General features: G+C 57.0%; 2 protein-coding genes across 2 annotated transcripts; both read left to right on the top strand.

Moving 5' to 3' along the window:
• Positions 1-2: 2 nt before the first annotated feature.
• On the top strand, positions 3-3,078 carry VOLCADRAFT_92596 (uncharacterized protein; the record flags this gene model as incomplete). Its single annotated transcript, XM_002951954.1, has 6 exons — positions 3-30; positions 1,101-1,138; positions 1,261-1,392; positions 1,799-1,888; positions 2,238-2,639; positions 3,052-3,078. 6 exons carry the CDS (start codon positions 3-5, stop codon positions 3,076-3,078), a joined length of 717 nt encoding a protein of 238 aa, XP_002952000.1.
• A 3,004-nt stretch (positions 3,079-6,082) lies between these two features.
• On the top strand, positions 6,083-11,169 carry VOLCADRAFT_105325 (uncharacterized protein; the record flags this gene model as incomplete). Its single annotated transcript, XM_002951955.1, has 8 exons — positions 6,083-6,150; positions 7,148-7,345; positions 7,966-8,056; positions 8,502-8,558; positions 8,865-9,059; positions 9,447-9,619; positions 10,170-10,341; positions 10,993-11,169. The coding sequence occupies 8 exons, from the start codon at positions 6,083-6,085 to the stop codon at positions 11,167-11,169; spliced, it is 1,131 nt and encodes a 376-aa protein (XP_002952001.1).
• Between the last annotated feature and the right edge of the window lie 2,322 nt (positions 11,170-13,491).

The raw sequence follows: 13,491 nt of genomic DNA on the forward strand, positions 1-13,491 counted from the left end.
CTATGGTCATTTCATTTGCGCATCCTTGCAGTGCGCTACTAATCGCGTTATATGGAACACCTATAACAAAGACATACGCGACTGCTAGGAACTCGTGTATCGTCCTGTGTTTATCAGTAAGAAATTGCGCCCCCTATTCACAGCGGCGAGTTCACCAACTCAGGCCTCGTTTTATTAGCTGTTAACGTTACATTGCTCCTATAAATAATCACATTTTGCTTTAAATATTAAGGAAGTAAGCTGTTGTAGGTGGAGGGGAACCTTCCTTCAGCATATCCTGCGATGGCGCGACCGCTACTCCACCAGGGTGCATGTCCCTTGGTCAAGAGTCGATACGGGAATACACGGCGCTTTCTTTTGTCTCTTCCAACAACCGGCATTTGCGGACAGGCAGGTCCACGTCCGGCTTCGCTGGCCACACAGCTGGAAGAGGACGCTTGCAGCACAAACAGCCATGACGCTTCATGGCAACAGGATGAACGATCACAAGCGTCATTGAATGCGCCAGGCGCGCCGTCGTGCAGCGGCTCAACGGCTTGGGTTACCTGTGCGGCCATTTCCACCGTGGCCATTGGTTTGTCATTGCTCCTCGCCGACCCGGCAACAGCTAGCGGCGGAACGCTTTCAGGAGGAGCATTCGACATGTTTAAAGACTTCTTGGTAAATGGGCCGGAGGCTTGGACGTCTTTGGGGCAACATTTCCCGCGCAGTGTGGCGTTATGTCACCGTGATAGCTTGGAAACAACCATTTTCGCCCATTCGGTCCGTCCATAATACGCAGCTTGAGGGCTGTTATGAACGGGACGAAAGGGCCGATAGGAGCAAGGTGGCAGACAAGAGGGTTAACGTGTCCGGCACCTCTAACGGTCTATGGGAGTCAAAGACCTCTTGCTTTGGTCCTGACCTAGCTTTTAATTGGCATATATTCACAGAAACCCCTGTATGTCGTCTTCCAAACATTGAGGCTCAGTCAAACTCCGCAACGAGGGGAAAACAGCAAAACCAGCCACACACGCGGAATGAAAACCCTTAGCGGTGACGAGTTTAAGATGGCTCGGTGCCAGCACAATCCCTCATCCCTCTTCCATGTTCATTTGCAGTAAGCGACCGCCACTGGGGCCACCGCCCTCTCCTCATGGTGCATTTCTCTGCACCATGCTTTCCTTACCTCCACCCCACTTTCCGCCTATGCGGTGTTCCTCGCCTTCCCCCCCTTCCTCTCCCCACCTTCACCCCACCCCAACCGGTTCTCCCCCTCAGGATCAAGTCGAGGCCATGGGACCAGCCGGCTGCCTGGTGTTTGTGGCGGTGGTGATGCTCAGCGAGATGATCCCGCTCTTCCCCACGCAGCCGCTGTCGCTAGCTAGTGGCCTGCTGTTCGGGGGCAAGCAGGTGAGCTCCGTTGTGGGTTCTTTGGGGGGGGGGGGAAGGGGTGAGGAATTGCCTGGTGTGATGCAAGAAGCTAAGTACTAATTGCAGTCGTCCAAAATATCAAAGCCTTGCCGGGAATGAGCTTGCGTGGCCTTGACTTGGCAGTCTTGGCATTAGGAGAATTGACTTAACGTAAACGTAAAAGTAAACGACATCAGGTACGGTTTTTATTGAACCAGTTTGATTGCGGTTAACGGTGGGTTGTTGTCGTTGTCGTTGTCAGGGTCCGCTACTGCGTCCAGTCCAAAGTAACTTGTGCACTTGGGAAGTCACGGCCACGTTCTACACCAAGCCATAGAACCCCTTGCTCTTTGCTCCATCAAGAGATCCCCACCTGCTCCTGCCTGCCTGTCTGTTTGTCTGTCAGGGTGCCGTGTTGATGCTGCTGGGAGTCACCCTGGCGGCAGTCAACGCATTCGTCATTTCCCGGGGAATTGGCCGTCCGCTGGCGGAGAAGGTAGGGAAGGGAAAAGCGGGCGAGGGACTGGAGCCCGGTTACTACCCGCCTAACCTAGGGTCAGCCCCCTCAGCTCCTTCTTCCCCCTTCCCTCCGGACACCTTTCGGTCAGTTCTACGTCTGGTACACTCTTGCCCTGGCAGCAGCTTCACTCGTTTGTGGTTCGTCTTTCCCCTTCCCTCCCAAGCTCCACATGCCCCCCAAGTTTGCTTGCATCTTTCGTAGTAAGTGTCACACGATTTCGCCACTCCCCTCATCCCTGCCGACCCACATCCCGGGGCACCTCCACCTCCGCCCTCGTTGCCACTGCCATTGCCACTCTCCCCTGCCCGCCCGCCCGCCCACCCAGGTCATTTCCATGGAGATGAGTGAGGAGGCAAGTGACTCACCGTCGGCCGCCAACCACAACGCTGTGGCCCGCAAGCTGGCGGAGGTGCAGCGCACCATTGAGACGGGCAGCTTCTGGCAGCAACTCATCGCGGTGGCGCTGCTGAGACTGACGCCGGTGGTGCCCTTCTCCGCGTCCAACTACGTGTTGGGTCTGACGCCGCTGCAGCTGCCGGCCTTCCTGGGCGGCACGGTGGCGGGTATGGCGGTGTGGAGTGTGCTGTACGCGTCGCTGGGAGGAGCAGGACGGAGCCTGCTGGAGAGCGGCGTCGATATGGCCACCGTGCTCGCAGGTCGGGTCGCAGGGGGGAAAGTGGAGGAGAGGGTGAAGGGGGTTATGGGAGGGGTAGGAGGGAAGCTGAAGGTGGGGGCAGGGGGAAAGAGGAGAGATATGTGTCTGTGTGTGTTTTATCCTCGGATGGGATCCCAAATCAGATGACAGGGAGGAGGAGCAGAAGCCGGGTGGGGTGTATCGATCAGTTAGCAGTCCATAACGTGTTCTCGTCTTGACCACATGGCGGCAGCTTTCTGGGGTTGGGTGGTAGAGGGCGGGGGCCGCGGTGGCATTGCCATTTGGTAGGGATGCAGGGCGGGGGGCCCTGGAGGCGGTAAACGTTAGATGACGCGAGCTCTCTTCGCAAGCAAGCATGGATAATTGAGAAACGTTCGTTCAAAAAGAAAGGTTCGTTTCTCAATCATCCATCGTTTTGGGCCCGAGGTCACGGGGCTTCCCACCCCCCCTGTCCCGGCCCACCCCCCCTCCCGGCTGCCGGCAGCTGGGACAAGGAAAGCGTTACTTTTGATCCCCTTTAGTTCTTCCCCTTTGGGGTAATATTGTTGGGGCATTGTGTGTCTGTGCATGTGTCCTATGTGCCTATTCGCAGAGCTCGCTGAGCGCTCCGGAACCTACACGCGACCAGTCCTGCTGGCGGCCGGGGGCGTGGCTGCTGCGGGGGCCGTTGTGTACCTGGTCAGCAAGCAGCTGGGGGGCGCTGCTGGGGGCGGCAGCAGCAGCAGCAGCAGCGCTGGCGACAGCGGTGACGACGGTGACGGCAACGGCGCCTCCTCTGGTTCTAATGGCGCGATGCGGCAGCAGCAACAGCAGGGCATTGCTGGCGGCGGTGGTGACCGGGAGCTGCTGATGCGGGAGGAGCAGCTGATGAGGAAATGATGGGCAGGTGGGATGGCCAGTTACTGTCCCGGGCCAGAACGGGAGTGAGGACGGGGCCGTAACGGGTTCTACTGGGGTTGAATTGAAGCATCGTGGACGAGGAGGAGAGAGGGAGAAAGAGAGAGAGGGAGGAAGGGAGGGAGGGAAAGCCAGGAGAGTGTAGATGCGTGCGGAGGCAGGAGCGGCGGACTGGAGTATCTCAGTCGAGCAGAGCAGAGCGGAGGTGAAAGGAGGGCATTAATAGTAGTAGCAGCAGCGACCGAACGACTTATGACAGCAGCCTTTGCGTTTGCGTTTGCGCGGGCTTCAGCAGCAGCAGCAGCTTTTCGGTTGAAGGAAGGCAGTAGGAGCAGCTGCAGCACCGGAAGCAGGCCTCTCGCGCTACAGGTGCATGTGCAAGAGCGGGGGTGGTTCGACGCCATGCTGCAGCGATTGGTGTTGTGTGTGGGGTAGCGCAGGAGGAGGAAGAGGAGGAGTTGGAGGAGGAGTTAGGGGTCGCTCCACACTGTGGGGCCGGGACTGGTTGGAGGCGGCCAGGAAAGCCAGTCTTCTCTCAGTCCCCATCCAGGGGCTACGTAGCGGCATCTGGACCTCTGCATCGGGGAGGCGGGGAATGGATGGGGGGATGGGTGAGGCGAATGCGCTGGCGGAGCAGCGGGAACAAGATGGCATCATTTGTGTGCCCTGTTGTCCTTGCTTCCGGTGGTCTTTTGGTCAGGTTATGTATGGGGGCCCCGTGTAGAAAAGCCTTGAAAAGCCTGGGTGCGGCGTGATGCTGCTGCGGCGATGGCGGCCTGCCCCGCTGGGGACAACCTAGCGCTGTCGCATGGCAAAAGCAAGTTCGTAATGAGGTACGGAAGTAAGCGAGGTAGTGAAACTGCGGTTTTGCAAAGTTTTTTTTTGTTTTTTTTTGCAAAACATGCAACCGTTCAGACCCGAGGAAGGGTTTTGCCGAGAGGCTCTTACGTTGCATTTCGCGTCGCTCTTGTTGTTGTATGATTGTAACGTTTCTCATTAGCGATGGCGACGATGTTTATGGCAGTTTCCTGGGTTAGAGAGATACTCGCTGCGTATCGCCCGTGCTGTTGGTATTAACGATTCGTTTGCCTTCCAGGTGTTTGGGTGTGGTCGTGTTGTGTTGGGTTGGGTTGTGTGCGGCCGCTTGGTGTTAGGGACTCCATCCCTACCCCTCCTGCGATAATGTTCCGAAACATCAACCGGTGCGGACCGAGCTGACGCGAGTGAACGACTAGGGCATTCAGCTGCTTCGCAGCCGAAAAGGTCTATCGGCCCCTCGGTGCGGAGGGAAGGAGTTGCCCCGCAGTATTCCGCAGGTGAGGCTGTAGGGCACTGGGCAACTGCAAGCGGAGGAACGGCGTCGTGTTTGGACTTAACGCTCAATGTTATGGATAGCTGCGAGGGCTGGGTGCGGCGGCCGGCGGTGTTGGAGTGATGTATGAATCTGGTGTATAAATGCTTTCTGAGGCGCTAGTGCAAATCCTTGGACGGTGTGCATTGCGTGCCGCCTCCATCTCAACAAGAACGGATGCTGAGCATCTACAGCCTCCTGTGGCAGTGCGCAAACCCAGTTCCCCATTGCCAGTCGAACTGGAGACTAGGACATGTAAGATAGGTGTGCGTGAGGCGGAGCAGAAGGGAGCAGAAGGGAAGTGCTGGAGCAGTTGGCATGGATGGGCTCCTGGAGTTGCGGAGTGTGGCGATGAGCTGAGCCATAAATAGCTATTTCAAGGAAGCCCAAGGAAAGAGCCACGAGAAAACCGCGCGGCCGCAAAGCAGCATAAGCAGAAGGAGCGGGCGCCGCAGCATTCACGCACACCGCAAACCCCCATGGCATGACCGTCGTCGGTAACAAACCCATTAGTGATAACCCAACCGTCGCTTCGGTAGGGTAACCGAGATTTTGAGATAACGACCCTGTAACCGACCGGTAACCCTACCGGTCATTATCTTGCCGGTTAGTGAACCCCCATTTACTAGGTCGTTAGTTCGTTAGTTCTGTTACCCTACCGGCCAGGTACCGAAGCGACCAGTTACCGACCAGTTTGGTGCGGTTGTCGACTGGTGACACGCAACACGAATATCCGAATGATCTCCATTAAGGCATTTGTGGATAAATGAAGTAGAACATCTGCCTCCCAGTCATCGACCAGCAGCTGGTCGCCAGCCTTGCCGCGGCATACATAGCAGCCGATTCTATAAAAGCCAACCTTTATATTTCCAATTGTTGTTTCTTGCCGCTGCCGCAGCATTTATAAGCGCTTCATATAAGGATCACCCAGCTGCGGGGGTAAGGGCCAAACCAGAAGAAATACACACATACGCACACGCACACGCACACGCGCTCTCCGATACAAACGTTCCTACCAAGGCGAGCCCCGTACCATGCAGGGCCCGTACGTAGAGCCCCAACCAACCAGATTTCCCCTGTCCTAAGATGAAACCCTAGGAATGTACGGGAAGCAATCTATTAGGTGCCAGCCCCAACGCAATTTCACCACGTCGGTTTCATGCAGTTTGGTCCACGTTCTGTCAAAATGCCTATATGCTGAGTGTTTCCATTTCAGCTGTAATGTTTTAGAGTTTTGCAGTTGAGAGGGAGTTTTGCACAGCGCCCAATGATTTGCGTGGTGTACCTAGCCCAAGCGTGTGCAATTGTACTTGTGGTTGTTCCGGAGGGCCCAGGGTAAGTGCTACTGCTGCGGTGCCCCTAATTGGTTTTTCTGTGCGCCGCCGTAATGAAGGATCAGTGTATTTGTCTTAGGTGGGTGAAGCAAGAGCTCATTTTGTCAGTGAAGGGTACGTATATGTATAATGAACCTGTGAAGATGAGAATAGGAATCCGATGCCCCAGAAAGAAAGGCGCAACCTTCAGGTGAGACTTCCGTACGACACACAGTACAGTTAAAGTCGAACTACGTCAGATCCTAGGTCCTAGGTCATGGTTACTTCTTACTGTTACATTTCTTAGGTTCTCACGGGCCGTGTTTGTTTATCGCGCATTAGCCGGCTTCTGGTGGCATTTGCCCCTTCCGTGGCGCTAACATATGTGCAGCGCAGTTGAGCCGTTGGGTGACCCACATTTAGTAGAACCAAGATTTTAACCAAGAGTTTCAGCCTTCGGGTGCAGCCTTGCCATAATCTAGCAATCGGGCTCTTTCGGCAGCACAAGAGACTGGCGTCGGTTCCGATTGTCGTATGAAACAACTGCGGCGATTACCGAGCAGCAGAAACCTGTGCATAGTTACAGCATCATTTTTTGTATGGATTTGTTATTGCATGTTGCACATTATTGTAGCGTACGCATATACAAATTCAACGTAGTATATGTCTTTGAAAGTACCGCTTTGCGTAAACTATTCATAGTTGATTTTCTGTATTAAGGCAGTGAAACAGGCCATGGCGCAGCGTTGGCGCAGCCTCCAGCGTGGAGCAGCGTTGCTGCTCCATCACGCGGAACCATCAGCATCGGGCGCACCAGGCCTCTTATCAGCTTACCCAAGCGCAAGCTCACTTATACTTAATCTAAAATCCGATCAGCATCAACACAAAGGCGGCGCTTCTTGGCACCAGAACCATGCGTGGACTGGGTTCATCGGCGTGCGCCATGCGTCAACCAAAAGCAGCAGCGCATCTGTGCCATCATCCAGTAGTGGATTCCCTGACGACGCTCCGTCAAACAGCGGCATGGACCTGACGCCGCCGCCCGAGTTCTTCCCCCTTCCGGAGAGCAGCGCAGCAGAGGTGGCGACCGCCATCCATCAGGCGTGTGACGCGCTCGAGCGAGCCTCGCTCCTGGGCGCGAAGGCAGACGCATTCTTCGCGGCGTCCTGGTGCATCAGCGGCTTGCAGGCGGTGCACGAAATGCTCGACACGCCCTGGTAAGCTCGGCACATGAACGTCCAGCGATGGCGGCCTCGCAGCCGCGACCACCTTTCGAAGGTTACACTTCTTTCTCTAAGCCAGGCAGGAGGGCCGGGCGTCAGACTCCTGTGCCAGTGTCAAAGAAAGGGGAAGGAAAGGGGAAGGAAAGGGGAAGGAAAGGGCCGATTCCCGGGCGCGTAGTTGAAGATGGAAATTGAGAGGGTTGCCCAGGTCGCCCAGGCCGCGGGTATGGCGCTGCTATCCTCCAGGCTATGGCTGACCGCTACCGGCCCCCGGGTGGGGCCCCCTCCCCCGCGGGGCCCCCGGGCAGGGCGGAGGAGTCCCATCGGGGTAGGGGGGGTGCACACACATGGGGTTGTCGGAACACAGCCAATAAGTCCATCTGGCTTTTTTGTCTGTCTGTTTGTCTGTCTGTCTGTCTGTCTGCCGGGCTACTCACGGAAACCCCCCCCAGAAGCAAATTCCCATTCCCCCCTCGGCCCGGGTGGGGTGGTTTCCTCCCCCCCGGGGGTCTTTCTTCCCCTGCACCGGTATGTGTGCGTGTGTCTTGTGTCTGTGTGCAAGGTCTCTTGCTGAGCCCCCGCTCCTCCTGGTGTGTCGTACGTCGTACACGCAGGTGGGTATCCATTATGTTATTCAACATCAGTTTGCGACTGTGTACATTTCCCTTGATGGTATTGGCGCAACGAGGGTCGGCGAAAATGATGGTGGGTGATGATGGCCTTTGTGATGTTTTGATCAATGGTGTTGGTGGTCTTGGCGGCCACGGGTGGAGAGGGAAGGGGGCCCCCCCCACATCCCGAGGGAAGCAGGGCGGGTGGAGGTGAACTGCTGGCCGCTTAGCTACCCTCGCTTGCTCCCTCCCCGCCCCAGCCCCCGCCCCGGGGGAGGGCAGAATCCGGAACCGAATATGACCCGTGTGAAGGCCTGACACGGCCCGACCCCACCTGGCTAGCCTGGCTCGACTTAGGGAGTCCCCGGATCGAAACCAGCCGCCTACTCAGCGACCCACACACACGTTACACACACGTCTCTTGCGTCTGGTATCACTCGGCATGTTGCTTGTTTAGAGGGTGGCAATGTGTCCTCCTAATACACAGGAGTGTACATACATACTTACATACGTGCGTACATGCATACCTACCCGCACAGGAGTTTAACTACGCGTTGCTTCATGCCAAGAAGCTTCAGGAGGCGGCCATGAAGGCGGTGGGTCGGTTGGGGTGGTCGGGGTCGGGGGTTGGGTTTCTGTGGGTGCAGGGGGAGATGTGCGGTTGCCCGCATGCACTGCTTGTGTAGGCGGTCTTTGCCTGCCTGTCCCCTCTTTCCCATCCCCTTCCCCTTCCCCTGCTGCATTATGAACATCGGCAATCATTAAATAATATAATATATATAATATAATAATAATATATATAATACATAATATATATATATATACACTTCATAAAATGTAACGTGATGCCCTTCCCTCCCGCCCTACCTGCCTCTCCCTCCTCCTTCCCCCGCACCCCGCAGACCAACCGCGCAGAACACGACCGGCTGTTCAACGCCTTCCGCACCGAGTACACGGCCCAGGTGTCCAAGCACGGAGACCCGGTGAAGACGGCCCTCATGGTGCCCGGAGTCATGATCTTCAACGGCTTCGTCTTCCTGTCCATATTCAACGGCATCAGCAAGCTCATGGCCGCCAAGGTATTACGGCGGTGTGCGGTACAGCGTGTTTGTGCGGTTGGGCGCGTGTGTGTGGAGCGGGATGCAGGCGCGGGTGGCGGTGTGTTGACGGATGTTGCCCGCTGTAAGGGGTTCTGTGTGTGCGGGGGGGGGCCAGATGTACGTCGGTGATTGACGGCAGAAGAGGGACTTCGGGGTCCGTTCCTGAAGGGACATGGGGCCGCGGTTGTCGCGTCGTCCGCGTGTGGAGGATCCTCCCGCTCCTCCTTGAACACCGCCCCTCTCTCCCACCGCCCCGCGCTTGTTATCTTCCGGCCGCCTTTCCCCTCCCCTCATCCCGCTCCCTCTCCTCCCAACCCCGTGATCGATCCCCCTTCTTGACCCCCCTCCCCTACCCTCCCCTCCCCTCCCCTCATCTCCTCGCAGGTGCCCTCCCTCACCACCGGCGGCGCCCTGTGGTTCAGCGACCTCACGCAACCCGACCCCTTCTTCGGACTGCCCATCATGTGTACTCTGGTGACGCTGGCGATGGTCGAGTACGGCATCAACCTGGCGGGCGATGCGGGCCCTATGCCATCTGAGCGACAGCAAGCCACAAAGTAGGCGGCAAAGCAGGGGTGTTGGTTCCGGGGGCCCGGGGGGCTGGGAAGCGGCAGGGAGGTGCTGTACTGTACGATGGTGTGCGGGCGCTCTCCTGGATGTGAAGAAGCTCTTCCGCGCTTTCGTTATCGTCCCGGGGACCAATAGCCCGGAGTGAGGGGAGGTGGGGATGAGGGCGAGGGGAGGGTTGGTTAACCGTTGGGGGAGGAGCAGGAGCAGGAGGAGGAGGAGGAGGGGAGGTAGGAAGCATAGAGTTAGAGAAGTGGGCTTCATGTGCAGATTTACCACCTGACACAGCTCGGGGGTTTCAGGTTGTGGGTGTGTGTGCGCGAACGGGAGGAGGGAGCCAAGAGGAGGGGCCCGCAGCTGCTGAGGACGTGTGCTGTGCTGCTGTGTGATATTCTTTTAATGATGACATTTCTGTTGGTAATACGTACTGTTCCCCCTCCCCTTTCCCCTCCCCCGGGGGGTATGTGCTGCCGCTCTGCCCTTTTCCTCCGTGGGGGATTACCGTGGGGGTGTTCTCCGTGGGCCCCTTGACGTCACCAGGACAATGAAGTGGGTCTTCCGGGTCTTGGCCTTCATGTTCATACCCGCCGGGAATTACGTGGCGGCCGGTACGGCACTGCTCTGGGTGTCCAACACCGCGTTCGGAGTGGTGCAGGGGATGCTCTTGCGAAATGATGGAGTACGGCAGCGAATGGGGCTGCCCAGCATGCAGGTAGGCGGGGGGGGTAGGTGGGGGTTAAGGGACAGAGGCCGGTACCGGTTGGGACCTGCAGGGCTTGGGGGCCCCGGCGGGTTATCATCAGGAGGGGAGAGGGGCCTAGCTGGAGAGGTGGTGGTCTAAGAAATGCTCTGGAGAGGCAATGGCGCCGCAGAGCCGTAACCGCCCTGGCTGCCGTTGAACGCGCTGCATACGCATCAGCCGATGTATGTGTTTCACTCCTTTCCAATTCAGTTCATGGCAATCGGTGTCAATCAATGTGTTTCCGTTACCCCACGGCCGCGCACTGGTGGTGTGAAGGGCGTTGGCCCTCAGCCCGGCATTGAATGATGACCTGTCTGTCTGTCTGTCTGTCTGCTTGTCTATCTGTTTGCCTGTCTGTCTGTCTGTCTCCCTCTCCCCTTCCCGCCTCCTGCTTTCTTTACATCCGCCGCAGCAGTCTTTCCTTGGCAGCAGCTTCACTCGCTCGTGGTTCGTCTTTTCCCTCCTTCCGCGGCCTCTGTTATCTATGTTCCCATTTCCTCGCGTGCGCCTGGAGAAGGAGGCATCGCCGAAACCCCGACACAACTATCACTGCCACCGTGACAACTCCCCAACATCCAATACCCCCACACACCACTGCCCGACCCCCTCACCACCCAACAGGAACTTAGGGAAATGAACGCACGGGTGCTGGAGGCCAACTCGGCAAACGCGCCCAAGCCGTCCGAGGCTCCCCCCTCGATCTTCTCCGCCACCAAGCCCTCCCTGGACACCGCACCCGCCGTCAACGTCCCGCTCATGTCCCGCCCGCCGGGGTCCAAGGGGACCAAGGGGCCGTAGTGACCTACTGCACGTAACTCCTGAAACCTCCAAAAGCAGGTCGTGATTTTCGTCTGCCAACGACCTCGCACGTCTACATGTGTTTAAACCCGGGTGGAGTGCTGCACACATGCACACACCCTATGTCGTGTCGTTTTTGCGAGGCGGGCGGTGGGGATGCCTGGTGCCCTGGGGGATTGTATTTCCCCCTTTCCCTCCTCTGACATTTCTGAGGGGGAAAATCCACCAATGGTCGGGCCTGGGTGGGCAGCCGTTGCTGCTGACGAAGGCGCGCGGGGGCTAAGGAAGGTGGTGGTGGTGGTGGTGGCGGTGGAAGGTGGTGGTTGGGTTGGGGAGGTTCGTCGTGTGCGTACGGGCGCGCGGGCCGTGTGTGTTGTTGTCGTGCTGATGGGGATGAGGCACACTGATATCGAGGTCAGGGATCGGCCGACGCGCGTTCTGCTTCAATCCATTATGCTCTTCGTCCTCCTCGGGTGTGCTCTGCTTAACATAACGCTTCAAATAACGATGTTTCCCCAAGACGCGTGCAATATCCGCCTAGATGCGCAGAATGGAACCAGTGTGTACGGACCTTGGCTGACGCAACTGTCGTAACCCATTTCAAAGGGGGTGATACGGATCCCCTGCCGTGCGGCCCCGGTAGAAGGGGTTAAAAAGGGTAAAAAATGCGGAATGGAAGAGCACCGAGAGCTTCTAACAATGAGAGCACCAACGACGAATCTGAAACACGGCAGAGGCGTTGCTGCGCCGCCCGGTGGACTGCGGAGTGGGGCACAGGACACGTGTATGCAATTTCTCTCTGCTCTTAAGCCTGCATCAAGCTCATACGAAAACAATCCCGAGGAACTATCATTACAATACAGTACTTATAGTAAGTACGGCACGGGAAAACTCTCCAGGACATTCGTCCCAGTCAGCTATCACCCCCTATAGCTCGATCCTGCTCGATTGGGGCACTATAAACCTTCTTACGGCCTCTCTATTATGAAATGGCGACCCGGCCCATCCCTCAGAGCCTCGGGTCCTAATCAAGACTATAGCCCAAGTCGAGGCGAGCAATGCCGCCTGTTGGCTTATCTAAGCTGCCCAGTATATGTACGATCAATTACTGTACATATACATACACGCTACAACGGTGGCCACAGCCCATGTACCAGGTTTGTGGGCGGATATACTCCAACCGTTAACCGCTAACAGCCGACCTGCGGTATCGTCGTAAGAACGAGCGAAGCGCAGGTCATCACAACAAAACCCCAGGACACTCTTAAGCAAACCTAAAGCCCGTATTCCAGAGCAGCGCCACCATTTGAAAAATAGTTTACCTTCCGCCTAATTTTAATGGCCACAATGCCAATGCCAAAACTGCCAAATACTGTCGCCTCTGTGCAAATGCAATATGTTCAACTATTGGAGCTCAGTAGTTCAGAATCATATCATCCGGCGCAGGACTGGGCCGAGACGGTCAAAGCCGCTATCTGGGTCAACTCTAAGTCGCACCGGACGCAAGAAGCCCCCATACAACAACATCCCGCAACGAATTTCACGCCATCAATGGTATAGCAGTACAGATTCATATCCCGGGAATAATTATAGGAGTCTAGTGGCCAACCTCAGGCGGTAAGAGGTGCTGTACTTGTGCAGAGAGATTCGAGATACAAGCTGCCGCAGATTGTTGCTGCTACAGGCCGCCGCTCTCCCAACAAGTCGCAGTGGAAAGGTTGCACGCCGCATGCAAGTTCAAGACGCACGAAATGTGGCACCTCAGGACTCAAGGACATCCTGAGGGCCGAATGCAACTGTCAAGGTGTAAAACACAACACACACACATACACACATACATACACACGCACGCATACTGGGCCCCCGCGTATAGGATGACCCGGTCTTCCTGCGCCTTCCTGCAACACGCCGCCAAGGATGAATCAACATCTCGTGTACCGGGCTCCCAGTCACCCAGGTGGCCCAGGCCCCGGGGCCAGTTCCCAAAGCCCACGCTTCCCTCCCGCCGCTATCCATGCGGCCTAACCAATCCTTGACCGCCTGCCTGCCTGCCTGCCTGCCTGCTATCTGTACATCAGCTCATTCCAACTGCACCGTCAAATTCTTTTGCCTCCCTGCACCCCACCTGCACCCCACTGCAATTCACTTGCACCCCACCTACCAAGTGTTCCGTGTCGTCGTCCTGTAGCTCCTGCTGCCCTGCCCCGTACGTCGCACCCTGCCCTGCCAGCATGTCACGTCCCCTCCCTTGCCAGCAACCACCCAGCTCTACGCCACTCAGCTAATAGCTCCATCCCAGCTGCCCTCCAGGGGCCACGTCCG

Source organism: Volvox carteri, assembly GCF_000143455.1.
Source record: "Volvox carteri f. nagariensis unplaced genomic scaffold VOLCAscaffold_27, whole genome shotgun sequence".
In the NCBI taxonomy this organism is placed as follows: Eukaryota; Viridiplantae; Chlorophyta; class Chlorophyceae; order Chlamydomonadales; family Volvocaceae; genus Volvox; species Volvox carteri.